The sequence below is a fragment of the Staurois parvus genome, unplaced genomic scaffold (assembly GCF_062004578.1).
Source record: "Staurois parvus isolate SC_StPar_1 unplaced genomic scaffold, SC_StPar_1.0 ptg000715l, whole genome shotgun sequence".
In the NCBI taxonomy this organism is placed as follows: domain Eukaryota; kingdom Metazoa; phylum Chordata; class Amphibia; order Anura; family Ranidae; genus Staurois; species Staurois parvus.
This window is the reverse complement of record NW_028318511.1, coordinates 12,152,896-12,171,255: the sequence shown is the minus strand read 5'-3', so window position 1 is coordinate 12,171,255 and position 18,360 is coordinate 12,152,896. Positions and strand designations below refer to the sequence as shown.

The window sequence follows — 18,360 nt, the reverse complement described above, 5'->3', positions numbered from 1 at the left end:
GACCCATGAGAGACTCTGGACCTGGCAGCAGCATGAGGAGGCGGTACAGGGGCCCATGACAGATTACGGGCCTGGCAGCAGCAATGGGAGGCCCGTAATCTGCCAGTACCCTATGACAAAATGGAACACACCAGCAGTGTGAAGAGACCTGAAAGTGGCACATGGCAGAGTGTGGCGATGGAGACAGCAGCAATGGGAGGCCGTACAGGGACCCATGACAGATTACGGGCCTGGCAGCAGCATGAGGAGGCGGTACAGGGGCCCATGACAGATTACGGGCCTGGCAGCAGCAATGGGAGGCCCGTAATCGGCCAGTACCCTATGACAAAATGGAACACACCAGCAGTGTGAAGAGACCTGAAAGTGGCACATGGCAGAGTGTGGCGATGGAGACAGCAGCAATGGGAGACCGTACAGGGACCCATGACAGATTACGGGCCTGGCAGCAGCATGAGGAGGCGGTACAGGGGCCCATGACAGATTATGGGCCTGGCAGCAGCAATGGGAGGCCCGTAATCTGCCAGCACCCTATGACAAAATGGAACCCACCAGCAGTGTGAGGAGACCTGAAAGTGGCACATGGCAGAGTGTGGCGATGGAGACAGCAGCAATGGGAGGCCGTACAGGGACCCATGAGAGACTCTGGACCTGGCAGCAGCATGAGGAGGCGGTACGGGGGCCCATGGCAGATTACGGGCCTGGCAGCAGCAATGGGAGGCCCGTAATCTGCCAGCACCCTATGACAAAATGGAACCCACCAGCAGTGTGAGGAGACCTGAAAGTGGCACATGGCAGAGTGTGGCGATGGAGACAGCAGCAATGGGAGGCCGTACAGGGACCCATGAGACACTCTGGACCTGGCAGCAGCATGAGGAGGCGGTACGGGGGCCCATGGCAGATTACGGGCCTGGCAGCAGCAATGGGAGGCCTGTAATCTGCCAGCACTCTATGACAAAATGGAACACACCAGCAGTGTGAGGAGACCTGAAAGTGGCACATGGCAGAGTGTGGCGATGGAGACAGCAGCAATGGGAGGCCGTACAGGGACCCATGACACACTCTGGACCTGGCAGCAGCATGAGGAGGCGGTACAGGGGCCCATGGCAGATTACGGGCCTGGCAGCAGCAATGGGAGGCCAGTAATCTGCCAGCACCCTATGACAAAATGGAACCCACCAGCAGTGTGAGGAGACCTGAAAGTGGCACATGGCAGAGTGTGGTGGCGATGGAGACAGCAGCAATGGGAGGCCGTACAGGGACCCATGAGACACTCTGGACCTGGCAGCAGCATGAGGAGGCGGTACGGGGGCCCATGGCAGATTACGGGCCTGGCAGCAGCAATGGGAGGCCCGTAATCTGCCAGCACCCTATGACAAAATGGAACACACCAGCAGTGTGAGGAGACCTGAAAGTGGCACATGGCAGAGTGTGGCGATGGAGACAGCAGCAATGGGAGGCCGTACAGGGACCCATGAGACACTCTGGACCTGGCAGCAGCATGAGGAGGCGGTACAGGGGCCCATGGCAGATTACGGGTCTGGCAGCAGCAATGGGAGGCCCGTAATCTGCCAGCACCCTATGACAAAATGGAACACACCAGCAGTGTGAGGAGACCTGAAAGTGGCACATGGCAGAGTGTGGCGATGGAGACAGCAGCAATGGGAGGCCGTACAGGGACCCATGAGAGACTCTGGACCTGGCAGCAGCATGAGGAGGCGGTACAGGGGCCCATGACAGATTACGGGTCTGGCAGCAGCAATGGGAGGCCCGTAATCTGCCAGCACCCTATGACAAAATGGAACACACCAGCAGTGTGAGGAGACCTGAAAGTGGCACATGGCAGAGTGTGGCGATGGAGACAGCAGCAATGGGAGGCCGTACAGGGACCCATGAGAGACTCTGGACCTGGCAGCAGCATGAGGAGGCGGTACAGGGGCCCATGACAGATTACGGGTCTGGCAGCAGCAATGGGAGGCCCAAAATCTGCCAGCACCCTATGACAAAATGGAACACACCAGCAGTGTGAGGAGACCTGAAAGTGGCACATGGCAGAGTGTGGCGATGGAGACAGCAGCAATGGGAGGCCGTACAGGGACCCATGAGAGACTCTGGACCTGGCAGCAGCATGAGGAGGCGGTACAGGGACCCATGACAGATTACGGGCCTGGCAGCAGCATGAGGAGGCGGTACAGGGGCCCATGGCAGATTACGGGCCTGGCAGCAGCAATGGGAGGCCCGTAATCTGCCAGCACCCTATGACAAAATGGAACCCACCAGCAGTGTGAGGAGACCTGAAAGTGGCACATGGCAGAGTGTGGCGATGGAGACAGCAGCAATGGGAGGCCGTACAGGGACCCATGAGAGACTCTGGACCTGGCAGCAGCATGAGGAGGCGGTACAGGGACCCATGACAGATTACGGGCCTGGCAGCAGCATGAGGAGGCGGTACAGGGGCCCATGGCAGATTACGGGCCTGGCAGCAGCAATGGGAGGCCCGTAATCTGCCAGCACCCTATGACAAAATGGAACCCACCAGCAGTGTGAGGAGACCTGAAAGTGGCACATGGCAGAGTGTGGCGATGGAGACATGGGCCCCCTGGCCACGCTTGACTTTCTGGCCACATAGTCAACATACGGCTACGTTTACTTCCTCGGGCGGCTTGACGAAAAATTGCCACACCACCGAGTAGGAAACTTTGCCCCCGCTACTCCTCACTGGCTGACTGCTACTTCCTCCGTGCACACCGGCACCACTACTGGCTGTGGTGGTAGGCTGCAGTGGAGCTGGTGCTCTACTCCGTGGCCGTTTGCCTCCACTGACACTGCTGCGACCCTGCTGCCTCCTGGGCAACTCACCGACTGTTTTGCTCGCTGCCAAGCTGGCACCCTCTTCTCCTGATGATGCGGAAGCAATAGCCTGATGACGACGAGGCTGCCAAGTGCGATCAGCCTCATCATCATCAATTAGGGTCTCCGCCTCACTACTAGCCCCCTCGGCTGCGTGTGGGTCAGGAGACAGACCTGTCTCTAGACCGGCTACCGAGCCACTCTCCTCGCCAGTACTTCTTCGCCTGGCTGCTGAAGAGGCGGATGTCTCCCCCCGTTCCTGACCGCCCTCTGTTAGCTCTTCCTCACTGTACAGTGGGGCTGAGCCCACAGCATGCGATACTTCGCTTGGTGAGGGAACACCAAAGGACAGGGGCAGGTCGAGGACACGTGATTTCAGTGGGCTTGCTCCCGGGCCATGCCAACTAACGGTTGTGTCTGACGTACCCACCGACCGTTGGCTGTAGGTGTCAGAGGTGACCTGGGAAGAGGAAGACGACCGAGCCAACCAATCGATGACGGCAGGGTTGTCGGTGGAGACACGACCGCTGGATGACACCGGGAGCACTGGCCTCTGGCTGCGACTAGTGCTGCCTCGACCCCTTCCTCTGCTGCCACGTCTGCTCGCTCCTAAAACATGGCCTCCTCTGACACTCCTCTGCGTGTTGTCTGACATACTCTTTAATTCAACGATTCTATGTCCCTGAGTAACGATTCTGTGTCCCTGAGTAACAGTTCTGTGTCCCTCAGTAACAATTCTGTGTCCCTCAGTAACAATTCTGTGTCTGTCCCTGAGTAACAATTCTGTGTCCCTGAGTAACAATTCTGTGTCCCTCAGTAACAATTCTGTGTCCCTCAGTAACAATTCTGTGTCCCTCAGTAACAATTCTGTGTCTGTCCCTGAGTAACAATTCTGTGTCCCTCAGTAACAATTCTGTGTCCCTCAGTAACAATTCTGTGTCCCTCAGTAACAATTCTGTGTCCCTCAGTAACAATTCTGTGTCTGTCCCTGAGTAACAATTCTGTGTCCCTCAGTAACAATTCTGTGTCCCTCAGTAACAATTCTGTGTCCCTCAGTAACAATTCTGTGTCTGTCCCTGAGTAACAATTCTGTGTCCCTGAGTAACAGTTCTGTGTCCCTGAGTAACAATTCTGTGTCCCTGAGTAACAGTTCTGTGTCCCTGAGTAACAATTCTGTGTCCCTGAGTAACAGTTCTGTGTCCCTCAGTAACAATTCTGTGTCCCTGAGTAACAATTCTGTGTCCCTGAGTAACAATTCTGTGTCCCTCAGTAACAATTCTGTGTCCCTCAGTAACAATTCTGTGTCTGTCCCTGAGTAACAATTCTGTGTCCCTCAGTAACAACTCTGTGTCCCTCAGTAACAATTCTGTGTCCCTCAGTAACAATTCTGTGTCCCTCAGTAACAATTCTGTGTCTGTCCCTGAGTAACAATTCTGTGTCCCTGAGTAACAGTTCTGTGTCCCTGAGTAACAATTCTGTGTCCCTGAGTAACAGTTCTGTGTCCCTCAGTAACAATTCTGTGTCTGTCCCTGAGTAACAATTCTGTGTCCCTCAGTAACAATTCTGTGTCTCTCAGTAACAATTCTGTGTCCCTCAGTAACAATTCTGTGTCCCTCAGTAACAATTCTGTGTCTGTCCCTGAGTAACAATTCTGTGTCCCTGAGTAACAGTTCTGTGTCCCTGAGTAACAGTTCTGTGTCCCTGAGTAACAGTTCTGTGTCCCTCAGTAACAATTCTGTGTCTGTCCCTGAGTAACAATTCTGTGTCCCTCAGTAACAATTCTGTGTCCCTCAGTAACAATTCTGTGTCCGTCCCTGAGTAACAGTTCTGTGTCCCTGAGTAACAGTTCTGTGTCCCTGAGTAACAGTTCTGTGTCCCTGAGTATCAATTCTGTGTCCCTCAGTAACAATTCTGTGTCCCTCAGTAACAATTCTGTGTCTGTCCCTGAGTAACAATTCTGTGTCCCTCAGTAACAATTCTGTGTCCCTCAGTAACAATTCTGTGTCCCTCAGTAACAATTCTGTGTCTGTCCCTGAGTAACAATTCTGTGTCCCTGAGTAACAGTTCTGTGTCCCTGAGTAACAGTTCTGTGTCCCTGAGTAACAGTTCTGTGTCCCTGAGTATCAATTCTGTGTCCCTCAGTAACAATTCTGTGTCCCTCAGTAACAATTCTGTGTCCCTCAGTAACAAATCTGTGTCTGTCCCTGAGTAACAGTTCTGTGTCGCTGAGTAACAGTTCTGTGTCCCTGAGTAACAATTCTGTGTCCCTAAGTAATGATTCTGTGTCCCTAAAGTATCTGTGGCCCTAACTCTGTCCCTAATACAGAGAGGTCTGTCTCTCTTGAATGACCAGAGGCAAATGGAGAATTGTAAGATGGCCGCAATTTATAGCTCCACCATTACACAGTGCTGGCTGGCTGGCTGCTGATTGGCTAATGCGATCACATGTCATGAATGAATGCATTATGGGTCAGCGCGCCTTGTCTGCGCGCCTTCCCAGAGATCCCCGCTCCGTCGCCACACATGTCGCCGCCATTTTTGGAAAAAGTTCGATTCGCGCATCCGAAGTCTGCTAATTTTCGGATTCGGCGCGAATCGAATTTTTTCTAATATTCGAAACGAATTCCACTTCGCCAAGTTCGATTCGCTCATCTCTAATACTGACCTCTGTCCACTCCCCTTCTGACTAACCATCCTCTGCCCTGCTGACCCCTTCTACACTGGCCTACAAACTGCTGACTCCTGCAATACACTACCATACTGACCCCTGTCCTCCTCTCTGCTGACTGACCATCCTCTGCCCTGCTGACCCCCTGTACACCAGCCTACAAGCTGCTGACTGCTGCAATACACTACCATACTGACCCCTATCCTCTGCTCTGCTGACTGACCATCCTCTGCCCTACTGCCCCCCTGTACACTGGCCTACAAACTGCTGACTGCTGCAAATACACTACCATACTGACCCCTGTCCTCCATTCTGCTGACCCCCTGTACACTGCCCTACAACTTCTGATCCCTGCCCTTTGGTTTGCTAGACCCTGTCCTCTGCCCTGCTGACCCCCAGAACACTCCGCTATGTGATTCCTGTTTTTGTATGCTGCCCTGCTGACCTCCTATCCTCTGCCCCCTGACATTTTTTACTGCACCCCCATATAAGACAAGCTAGATCCGGCCCTGTGTGTGAGACTGCAAAGATCTGATGTGGGTATGTTTGGGATTTCCTCTCCCACATCATAATCTGGGGTTTTCAGGCCAATATATTACCAATGAAGGAACTGACATGAACCAATGCACTACATCATTGCCTGGATGAGAAATTAAAGTACTTTGCAGGTAGGCTGTGCTGTTGCATGTAATTTCAGTTTTGACTGTACTTGGTTTAAGGTATATTTCAGGCAGATATAAAACAACATTTTAATTGGTTAATAATTTGATTAAAAAAATCACAGCTAGCATTTACGTGTATTCATAGTATTCCCAAAACTTTTATTTTTATTTTTTGATAAAATGTGAAAAGATTAGAACCCCTGTCAGGTTTTACTGCTATCTGGGGTTCCGTTAGAGAGATTCACCCTCACTTTGTGTTTTGGGGATAAACGTTCACTAGAGAGGAAGTGAGGGAAAACCTGCAAGAAGGACACAAAAATCACAAGCATGGCTGAAGAAAAGTACAAATCCTTTGGTAAGTGAAACAGTTCTGTCTTTACTGTATGTATTGCAACTGTGTGTTTAGCTGTAAACTGGAAGAATATTGGTGGGCGTATCAGCAAGAAAAGACCAGATAATACTAGACTAAATAATAACCTGAAAATACTTACTTTTAGCTGGATAATATGGAGTAAGCAGATCTCCAAAGTCTCCAGTGTAGGACCCCCGCTCTACACCAGATGGGGGCATGTACCAGGAGTATGGGTATGTTTTAGATTTGTCAGCAAAGCCATCATTGATATCTTTAGGATCTGTATATACAATGACACCAACTACTCCGAATTTAGCAGCATTTATTGCCTAGGAAACACAGGGACACCAGAAATTATAGACAAAAATGTTTAGAAATCTATTTGTTAAGAAAGTGATTTTTTATCCAATAATACCATTTTTAAGCATTCCAACTAAATCATTATTTTTTCACACTTTTTCTTTTATTTTAAGCTGGTGCTGCTCCCAATAACTGACATCTTGTTCTAGGGCAGTGGTGGTGAAACTATGGCACAGATGCCGCAGCGGGCACACAGGGTCCTCTCTGTCGGCACGCGAGCCAAGTCACCCCAGCAGCCGAGCATCGGATAGTGGCACCAGGCGATGACGTCACGAGTCACAACTTTTTTAGCAGTGACTCATCCGAGCTTTTGCATGGCCAGTCAGTGCTCTGCCAAGGATATATATATATATTGGACTGGCTGTGAGGTTTAATACATTCATTTTTATTAACACATGATTTTAGCTTGTGCTGGTGGTCAGTGGAACCTTGCCCCCTTGTGCTGGTGGTTAGTGGAACTTTGCCCCTTTGTGCCAGTGGTCAGTGGAACTTTGCCCCCTTGTGCTGGTGGTCGGTGGAACTTTGCCCTCTTGTGCTGGTGGTCAGTGGAACTTTTGCCCCTTTGTGCTGGTGGTCATTGGAAATTTGCCCCCTTGTGCTGGTGGTCATTGGAACTTTGCCCCCTTGTGCTGGTGGTCAGTGGAACTTTGCCCCCTTGTGCTGGTGGTCAGTGGAACTTTGCCCTCTTGTGCTGGTGGTCAGTGGAACATTTGCCCCTTTGTGCCAGTGGTCAGTGGAACTTTGCCCCCTTGCGCTGGTGGTCATTGGAACTTTGCCCTCTTGTGCTGGTGGTCAGTGGAACTTTGCCCCCTTGTGCTGGTGGTCAGTGGAACTTTGCCCCCTTGTGCTGGTGGTCAATGGAACTTTGCCCCATTGTGCTGGTGGTCAGTGGAAGCTCTGATTAATTGCAGTGTTGGCACTTTGCGATAAATAAGTGGGTTTTGGGTTGCAGTGTGGGCACTCGGTCTCTAAAAGATTTGCCTTTACTGTTCTAGGGTGACAACCATATCGAGCAGCATTGCCACCCTAAGACAAGAAGTATTTTAGGACTACATAACACTTCCCTCTCATTTCTATAAAAATGGAGGTGTTTTTTTGTCTACAGAAATAGCAGAGAACAATGCCAACTAATAACAGTCCAGAGGCTGAGAGTATGGCAAGTTATCAACTCACACAATTTCTGGATAGATGAACAGCTTTTTTTTTCTCGCACTTGTTGAACAGATACAGTATAACTGAAGGAAAAACTTTTTTTTTTAGTTTTGGATAGAGTGGGGAGGTATTAGAACACTTTTTATTGTTTTTTATTTCAGTTTTTATTGTTGTCTTTTTACTATTATCATTGGAAGTGAAAGTAAAACAAATCCCAAATCTTTCAACGGGAACATTAGCTCTGGTGATCTGGGGGTTCCAAGGAATTCCTTAAATTTGCAAGGCTTTCCTCTCACTTCCAGTTTGGCTATGAGACAGGAAGTAAAGTGAAATCTCCACAATAAGACACAGATAGCGAGAAAAAATTTGACAGGGGTTATAACCCTCCTATACTCTATTCAAAATGAAAAAAAGGTTTTGCCTATAGTTCTACTTTAACAGACCAAAAGGGAGCAAATAAGACATATTTATTGTTATCGTTTACCTACACATGAAATCTAGGCTGTAGGCAGGTGCCTACTAAGGTAAATTTATGTACTGACAAAAAAGGATTAATGGTTGGTGCTGTAGGGGTTAAACATTAGTGCTGTGATGTACCTTCCCCTGCAAAAGTCACTTTCAGCTTCTGAGGTGACTGATGCCGTAGCTAAGGAGCAACCCTTTAGCGTGACTCCGCAATGGATTCTGGGAGTTTGGCTATTGTTGACACTTTGTGGGAATGGACTTAAGGTGGTTGTAAGGAATAACATGTCAATGAGGGTAATGAGCAGGTAAAGATCTATCTGGATGCTATGCTGGATGTAGTGTCATGGAATTGCCAAAGAACTGCAAACCTAACTTTTATTCAGTAAACAAAATAAATAGCTAAGTGATTCATCTGGTATAAATTATCTAAGAAGAGAGTGTGTGCTTACAGTGTATTGAGGAACGAAGAGTAACAAATTAAGTTAACCCTTGAGGTTATGGAACAAAGTGTGTAATATGGTTAACCCTTAAAGTTATGGGGTGAGGAGTGTCAAGAAGGAGGATCAACCAGCTCGGGAGATGAAGCATTGGTGGCCGGTGATGGAGGTACCATAAGTGGGGGAGGCCTGGCACTTGGTTATCCCTACTGAGCAGAAGGGTCCCTGATTTAGGGCTCACTTCAGAACAGAACCCTCCTAGGGACTGGGCCTGAAATGACATGTATGCAGGCCCTTGCAAATTAAGTGTGGTGGCTTCACTCTTTGCCAGTGCTATTCCCTCAAAATAACTCTGTAATCAGTGGCGGGACAGGGGTCACAGACAGGTGATATGACATGATCCTTCTGTGTGGGGGGACCTGAAAAAAAAACTTTCTGGTCATAAGGTCGCACTAACCCTCATGAGTAGTAATACAGATGTAACAGTACATGCAATTCCCCCATGCCAACAACAAGGGTAATAAAAATAGATCTAATCTCAGAGGCTCAATAACTATCCTAGACACAAATTTGCTTCCCTGGCAGATTTATGGCAGTGGTTGAGAGATTAGTTTCATAAGATTAAGGACTGACTATGGGTTACATTTATAAATGTAAACACCATGAAATTTGGTTTAAGTTGTGGTCTTGTTACAACCAATACCCCTTCCTCTTTGTCTCTAGTACCAAGATGTGGGCTGGTTTCAATGGCATTCTTACATCACATTGTTTTGATGTATCCTGTATCTGTGGTCAGTTATGACACCAGCCATTTGACAATTTGGTTGAGAGCACAAGCAACTGTGACAGTTATCATTCACGGCATACCTTGAATGTAACTGGTTTGGGAAACTTTAATGTAGCCTCAGTTTAACCACCTCCCATCCGGCCGTTGTATATAAACAGCCGGACAGTGCAGGGTCAGGTGGCCGTTTATAAATGGTCTCCCGCCCCCTGCTTGTGCGCGTTCCCTGGGAGAACACCGATCGTCGTACGGGACCTCTCTGTGAGGTCCCGATCATGTGACCACTGATTGGCCAATCAGTGATCACATGCAGAGTAGTAAGCAAGATGTCACTTCTGACATCATTGCTTACTACATGTGAAATCTGTGAATGATCACAGAGGTCACATGGTACAAGGCTACAAGGCTATTCACAACAGCCTTGTACCATGTTACAAGCTGTGACCAATCACAGCTCACACAGTAGTTCTCAATGGCTGCAAGAATACAGCCAGAGAGAAGGAGAAATGATTGCTTTTACAGCCTTTATGGGTGTAAAAGCAATTAGTGTAAATAAAAATAAAAAAATCTTCATCACCCCCCACAAGTAGTACAGGGTCACCATGGTGACACTGTACTGCTAGGGTGACAGTATGTAAAAAAAAAACCCATAAATAATAATATAAAAAAAATGTTTAAAAATTATAATTTTTGGTTATAAACTAATTTGGGTTATTTCTTTCTACTAAAAAGATAAAAGAATACATTTTGGCCAAGATTTATGATGGAATATTATTTATTTGCAAACTTTTATAAGAAAAACACTTTTTTAAAAATGTTTTGGACATTTTCATTTACATAGAAAAAAAAAATAAAAATGCCAGTGGTGAATAAATACCATCAAAATAAAGCTTTATCTGTCTCAAAAATTCTAAAAAACTCATATGGGTACAGTGTTGCATGACTGTGCAATTGTCATTCAAAGAGTGATAGCACTGAAAGCTGAAAATTGGCCTGGACAGGAAGGGGGCAAAAGTGTCCAGACTTGAAGTGGTTAAACACAGTGTTTGACAAATTGTGTATAATGACCACTGTTGGCAGCAACATTGAGTAGGTACACAAGTATGTAAAAATTCACAGAGGCCTGTTTCTGGAAAGAAGACAATGTATGGAAATTGTGCTAATAGGAAGATTTCTTGTTACTTGTAGAAATCCATTTCACATTTTGAAACCTGGACTACAGAAATGCCAGTTGGAAGCTGATTAGATGAGTTAGACAGCATCCAGTTTTTCCTATAGGCAATAGCACTGTACATGACAGATGTGTTTCTGGCAATTAGATACTCAGGGCCTCATTTAATAAAGTTAAATGTGAGTAAATCAGGCCCCTGGCATGAATTTATATATTTATATAGTACTATAAAAACTATAAACTATCCAAAATCATGTTAGGTGTACATTTATATTCAGAATAAAATAAGAAAAGGAAAAGTGTTTTTTCAGTCATTATGTAAACTAAGCTACCCAATGCATTCAGGAATAAATGCATATATGTGTTCGGGAATAAATTCTACAAAATTAGATCGGTAAACAAAAGGTAAACATTTGTCAAAAGTAGGTCTTTTAAAGATATTTTTACTCAGTGAAAAATGATCTCTTTCTTAAAAATATAGTTGCCTGACTTTCTGTGACCGTGAAACTTTCCTAATTGTGGAAACCAAAGAGTTAAGTATTTCTGTAATTTAGTCATGTAAAACAACTGATGAAGGAAATTTCAAAGTGACAGTGAGCATTCCATTTTACAACTTTGAAGTAAATTGTAAAGGCCTGCTTGTTGTGCTTTTTTTTTTAACACCTCTAAAGAGGTTATTTGAATAATAATTGGAAAGGGCACTGGGCACAGGTCTTGTCAATTGGTTATCTCTGGATGCCATGATAATCTATTGCATGCATGTAATGTCCATGTAAACACTCAAAAAGAATTCAAGCCTTTGGTTCATCATGATGGTCAGACAACTAGCATTTTCGTAAGAATAAATTATAAATGATAGGCTCTGCATTTTCTCAGTTTTGTTTTACAATTACTCTTTAATAGCTTACTATACTTTTAGATCTGCAAACAGTCACAACTCACAATAATTTAACACAGATGTACCTTAGCAGACCTGCCAACTCCTCCATAGCGCACAATAGCAATGGCCCCATTTAGATTGATTGATTTGTTGAGATATTCAAAATCACTTAATCTACCTTGGTTTGCATACACCAGCTTTCCCTGGAAAATACATTGAAAAACACGGGTTCATGAATTCAGCAACAACAAAGTAATTTAGTGTAAAGATATTGCACAGCAAATGGCTTGATATTTTAACACTGCAAAACTAAGAGTGAGTCCATGATCATATCCATAAAGCCCAAAGATGCTAAAGACTGGAGCACAAGTGGAGTAATCCCATTTGATATTTATCCTTAAGGATATTTTATCACTTAACCATTAATCTCAGAAAAATCTTCCTATACATTCATAAGTGTATTTAACATATTTTATGCACACTCCAAAGACATGCTGGTAGGTGAATTGGCTCCTGTCTAAATTGTCCCTAGTATGTATATGTATAAATGTGAGTTAGGGACTTTAGATTGTACGCCCCTTGAGGGTTAGGGACTGATGTGAATGTACAATATATATGTAAAGCTCTGCATAAATTGACGGCGCTATATAAGTACCTGTAATAAATAAATACTAATTAACTTTAAAAGTCTCCCGTATGTAGACATCCAAAAGACTTGAACCTGCTGTTGGAAACCACCATCTTGAATATGATGTCAGCAGCCCCAACAAACTCAGAGTTGTTACACAAGCAACACTATTATTTTTCCCTTTGCTCCTCCCCCAGAAGCTACAAAGGTTATAAGGGAGGTGTGGACAGAGGAGCTGGGCCAGCACAGAGAGTTATTAGACACTCTGAGAAAAGGACTATGACATTCAAGGGCTGTACTAGAGAACTGACTCTTCCTGGAATAGTCACATTTTCTAGAAAATTTATAGAAATGGAAACGCTGCAAGTATTTGGTGTTTTTACTTGCATTTGTTTAATGTGGTGAGAGGGTTACTTTTTTAGTTTTGGATAGCATAGGGAATATTTTTGGCTGTGTTTTTACAGAGGTTTCCCTCTCACTTCTTGTCCCAGGAACACACCAACAAGTAAGGGGAAGTCTCTTCAAAGTGAGGAAAAATTTGTCTTGCTAGTTGTCACCATAACGTGTTCCCAGTGGATGGTTTCTCCTCAACTCCTGTTCCAGTGTCCAAATTGTGCTCTTTCAGAAATTTTTCATCTCAGTAACAATGATTGTAAGGACAAGTGACAAGGGTGAACCTTACCAGCAGTGAGGACAAACACAGCATACAAAAAAATCTGACAGCAGTTCCAACCCTTCTCTACAATATTCATACATCGTTATTGCTTGAGGATTTTGAACGTAGTAGATATTCCCTAAAAAAACCTCAACAAAGTTTCTAAAGCACCTCTCTTATGTTCAGCTCCTCTCCCTCTACTGCCATTCTTCCATTGATATTGCTGACAATTACCAGCTGTCAAAATTATAGCTGGGAATTGCTGTGTATTATATAGCAGGAACTGCTGTCAAAACGCAGCGGCTCCTGTGTAAAATAACGCTTGCAGATAGGCGTTTTTTCCAGTGTCTATGTGGGTTTCCTCCTACAATCCAAATACCTACTGGGAAGTTAATTGGCTGGCTTAAGGATTCAAATTGTACAAGAATCCACCTGTTCTAATTTTACATTGAAAGCATTCAAGAAATGTTGATTTCTTGAATTTTTATTGGCTGTTTTTCTCTGTGATAAAATGTCACATTTATTAATAGAATTTTCATTATGGTGGTTGTTGTTATAACAATGGTTAAAGTATATAAAACAACCTTTTCAGTTTAAAATAGAAATGACAGACAAAACATTTGTGTATAGCTATAAAAACATTATAAATACCCTTTTCCCCCTTTTTTGATACGTGATCACATACCCTCTGTTCTCAGCTGCATAAGGAGCTCAGAGAGATAGGTGAGAAGAAACAACAGCACACTGATCTTCCCAGTGAATGACTGTATAGATGGGGGCATGTCAGGTCAAGTCTGATCACTGGAGGAGAGCTGACTGAGTTCCAACCACAGCCAGAAAACTAACCATGTTGAGTTCTCCTGCTTAGTGTGGTCAGTTTTTGTATTTCAATGATTTATATTAACTTTTTAAACAATTTAACAAAGGAAAATTAGAGCAAAAGAAACGCCCATGCAGGGACTATCAATGGCACATAAAAAATAAAGAGAACACCAACAATGTAAAAGGCACGCCCACATAAGGGCCATTAAAGGCACATAAAATACAAAAACAGTGATATAACTCCAACAAGATACCAGTCAAAGGCAAGTATCTACTGCCTCACAGATTCAAACAGAAAAGAAAGAGGAAAAATGAGTAAAGAAGGAAGAAGAAAACAAGACTCGAAGCAGGAATCCGGGGACACCAATACCATACAGCATCATGAACCCAGACTATCTGGGGGGAGTGTGGGAAAAGCATATGTCAACCACGGCTCCCATATTTTCAAGAATTTCTGTTGGGAGTCATTACTGATACTCAACATCTGTCCATTGAGCATCAGAGAGGTCATACGGTCCCGCACCCTTGAAGAGGGACAGATGGGCTTTTTCAGGCCTGAACAATTGTTCTAGTAGCTGACAAAAACAAATAGGAAGCCAACTTCTGCTGATGGCCAACAGGCTCGGTATGGGACAATGAAGGAAAGCATACTGAGCCTCCCAGAATATGGAGAGATGGAACAATGTGTAAAGAAGGCAAAATACACAAACCAAAAACCATGACCTCCATATATGCAACACATCTCCACGATGGCCACAACCCCGAAAGCAGCGATCACTATAAGCAGGGTTCGCCTGGGCTATTTGGGCCGGGACCCAATACCAATGAAACAGTGCTTTGTATCCTGCCTTCAGCGTGGCTGTTTTGAATGAACATTTAGCTATAAACAACCAGACCCTGTTCCAGTCCTCTAAATCCACGACTGCCCCCAAGTCACGCTCCCACTGGGCAACATATGATAGAGAGGTACGCATTGAGCACCTATACAGGGATGAATAAAGTAGGGAAACAAGGCCCAGAGCTCCCAGACGCTGTTGGCAAAGCTGTTCAAAGGCAGATTTATGATATGGAAAGTGGAATTGCCCCACAATGAGGTCAGCCAGTGCCACAGTTGAAGATAATGAAAAAATCCCATCTGAGGAACATCCTGTGACTCCCGAAGAGAGCTCCAAGTGGGGAAGGACCGAGAAGTCAAAAAGTGTCGCACTTGTGAAAAACCATTGGCCAACCACCAGGAGAACACCCCTGGTTGATCGAAACCCGGCAGAAAAAGAGGATTATTAGTAACTGGGAGCAAAGGCAGAAACAGAGATATCAAGCCACTGGAATAACGTACCGAATCGCACACTCGTAAGCCATGGAGCAAAATCAGACTCAGTGTTAGTGGGCAGAAGGCAGGGGGCAGCCATAAAAGTGTCGATGTTGCAATGGAGGCACAGTTAGGCAGTTGCAAAAGGACCCAAAGAGGAACATCAGAGGAAGTGTGCCACATAGACAGTGGGGCAATCTGGCTCGCCTGGTAACACTTAGCTACATTAAGCACCCCAAGACCTCCCTGGAGTCTATGGATAAAAAGCATATTTCTAGAAGCCCAGATCAATCGCATAATCCTCACCTGAATCAGTCGGAGAATATGAGGAGGAACCCGTACTGGGAGGGTGCGAAAATAATATAACAATTTAGGCAGGATGATCATTTTCACTGAGTTGATCCATCCTATCCAGGACAGGTGTGGGAATTGCCAAGACTGTATAAGAGAGGACACAGAACGAAGCAAGGGATAATAATTTGCGGGCAAACAAAGAGCCATAGGTAGGGGTCAGGCGGATGCCCAAGTATTCAAGGGAAGAGGAAGCCCATTTGTAACGGAAGTGAAACTGTAAGTGCGAAACCAAATCTGAGGCCAAGGTAATATTGAAAGCGACGGTCTTATCCAAATTAATATGGACACCCGAAATCAGGGAAAAACGCGCAAGGACCTGTTGCAAATTCAGGAGCATTGTCAAGAGATTAGTGAGAGTCAAGAGGGCATCATTCACAAAAAGGTTCAACTTATATTCCTGTCCTGCATATGGAATACCGGATACGTTACAATCAGCGCTAAAGCCAGCGGCTCAAGCACCAGGACAAAGAGCGCCGGGGACAGGGGCATCCCTGTCTTGTCCTAGGGAAAAGGGATATGAGAAGTACCCTGCATATTTAACCGAAGCCGAAGGGGAAGAATATAAGGCCTTAATCCAAGAAAGAATAGAATCTCCAAAGCCCCAACAGGACAGCACGAACTGTAGGTATTCCCAGGATAGGGAATCAAAAGCTTTATATATATCTAGGGACAGTAAGAATCCTGGGATTTTCCGCTGTTGTAGAAGGTGTATAAGGTGGACCACCTTACGAACGTTATCACCCGCCTGTCTCCCAGGGATGAAACCGACTTGATTCCTATGGACCAAACTACGCAAATATTTATTGATACAAACACTGAGAATCTTGCCCAATATCTTCAGATCTTCATTAAGAAGAGAAATGGGCCGAAAGGCTTATGGTTCCTGCACATCAACCGTTGTCTTAGGAATAATTGAGACATGAGCTCTGAGTGCGTCCGGAGAGGGCAGAGAACCCTGTAATAACTCATTGAAGTAACCAGCCAAAAAGGGAGCCAACAGGGTCACAAATTTCTTATAATGGAGGCCTGAAAAGTCATCAGTGCCCGGGGCTGTGGTGGACCATAAAGATTTGATAGTTTGAAGTACTTCGTTTACACCTGCATTGAGGGCTACCTGGGCCGCTTCGGACAATCCAGGAAGTCGTAGATCTTGAAAGAACGCTTCTGCTTTAGCCACAGGGAAGGGCTCTGGTTTGGAGTATAGGTGTGAAAAAGAGTCTGCGAAGCGTGAAATGATCTGCTGGGGATTGGAAGTGCAGCCCCTCATAACCAGACTAGTTTGTGGGGTTTCCCCACTGATTTGAGTTTCCTAGCCAGCATTGGACCCGGCTTATTAGCACAGGTATAAAATCTATGTTTGGTCCAACCATGGCATCCCAAAATCCTGCATAAAACAAAAACAAAGAAGCCAGGAAAGAAAAGAAGACAAGAAAAGAAAGGAGGAAAAGAACAGAGAAAAATTGTACAATAGCACAATCGTATCACACCAATGGTGAAGTGCATCCTACACTCAAAGGATACAAGTTGGGGGTGGCTCTACCACCGGACACATGGCTGCAAATGGATACATCAGAAACATAAGCCCTCAGAGAGAAAATGGCAACAAACATAATATAACAAAGTCCCACATTATCAGATACATGAGTCCCCAGAAGTGGGTGACATCCGTGGAAGCCTCCCCATTGGAAACCCAGCTAGGCTCGGGGGCCCAACCCCCCTCTGGGGGGATGACTACAGGCCATTATGAAACCTAAACAACATAGCCCAGGTGTTCTCCCACACAAGCGTCCCAGCAGGGCTGTCAATCTAGCACAGAGAAGGGCCCACCGGAGCCAACCTTCCTCCCGGGAGCCCGAGGGAACTATTGGCCCGGTCCGCTAACAGGAACCCAACCAAAGTCGCCGGGACCTGTAACATTCTTTAGTGGCAAAAGGTAAGGGACCTCAAGTCCAGGAGGTGACCCCCCACTCAAACATGGAACCCAAGGGAGCCGGCTGGGTGGGGCCCAATCATGGAACGTTAGCAAACTGGAAAAGCCTAAAAGGCCAAAATCACAGTCCTGTCAAAAATATCCAACGGTGAAACACAACGGAAGGAGTCCTGGACACAACTTCAGCCCACGGAAGAGCAGGATGGACTGGATCGTAGAGCGGTCTGAGGGAGGGCCCACTTCCAATCTGATGTCTTCTCCCAGAGGCGGCCCAGAGGAAGCGGCCCCGTTGGAGATCCAGATGAATGTGCCGGACTCTGCGCAGCGCCTCCCGGTGGAAGAAGGTGTAGGGATTCTAGGAGAGAGTGGGCCTCCTCTGGCGTGGCAACCAAGTGGCTTCGACCCTGGTAGGCGAAGGTGAGGCGGAATGGAAAGCCCCATGCATATTTAATTCTGTGATTCACCAAGACCAAAGTGAAGGGCTTCAATTGGCAGCGCTTCTGAAGAGTGATCTGGGAGAGGTCCATGAAGATCTGGTAGCGATGCCCCTGGAAACTGAGATCTGGGTTGTTTCTGGCCGTCTCTTGGGGGCCCCTCCAGTCATCTGGGGCCCAGTGCAAAGTGTATGTGGTCAAATTCAAGCCGGTCAATGGGAATGGCGGGCGTCAGCTCCTGAAACAGGGCAGTAACGGTTGAGGTGAGATCCATAACAGTTTCTGGGATACCATTACGCATAAGTTGCCGCGGTGGGTACGGTTCTCGAAATCCTCAAGCCGGAGCAGCGCGTCTGCCAGTTCTTTCTTGACGTGGCACAGATCCTGTTCAGGGCCTTCAATGACCGTGGCCGCGGTGTCCATTTAATCTTCAAGATCATTCGTTCGATT

The 18,360-nt window shown here is 46.1% G+C and overlaps 1 protein-coding gene across 1 annotated transcript in view; it reads right to left on the bottom strand.

The window, feature by feature from the left end:
- NAALADL1 (N-acetylated alpha-linked acidic dipeptidase like 1) overlaps nucleotides 1–18,360 on the bottom strand; it is a 79,604-nt gene that overhangs the window by 45,201 nt on the left and 16,043 nt on the right. The window contains exons 4-5 of the mRNA XM_089653614.1: nucleotides 11,862–11,981; nucleotides 6,669–6,858 (exon numbers count right to left, since the gene is read on the bottom strand). Of these exons, the coding sequence (XP_089509740.1) occupies nucleotides 6,669–6,858; nucleotides 11,862–11,981 (310 nt within the window). The remainder of the gene's footprint in view (nucleotides 1–6,668; nucleotides 6,859–11,861; nucleotides 11,982–18,360) is intronic.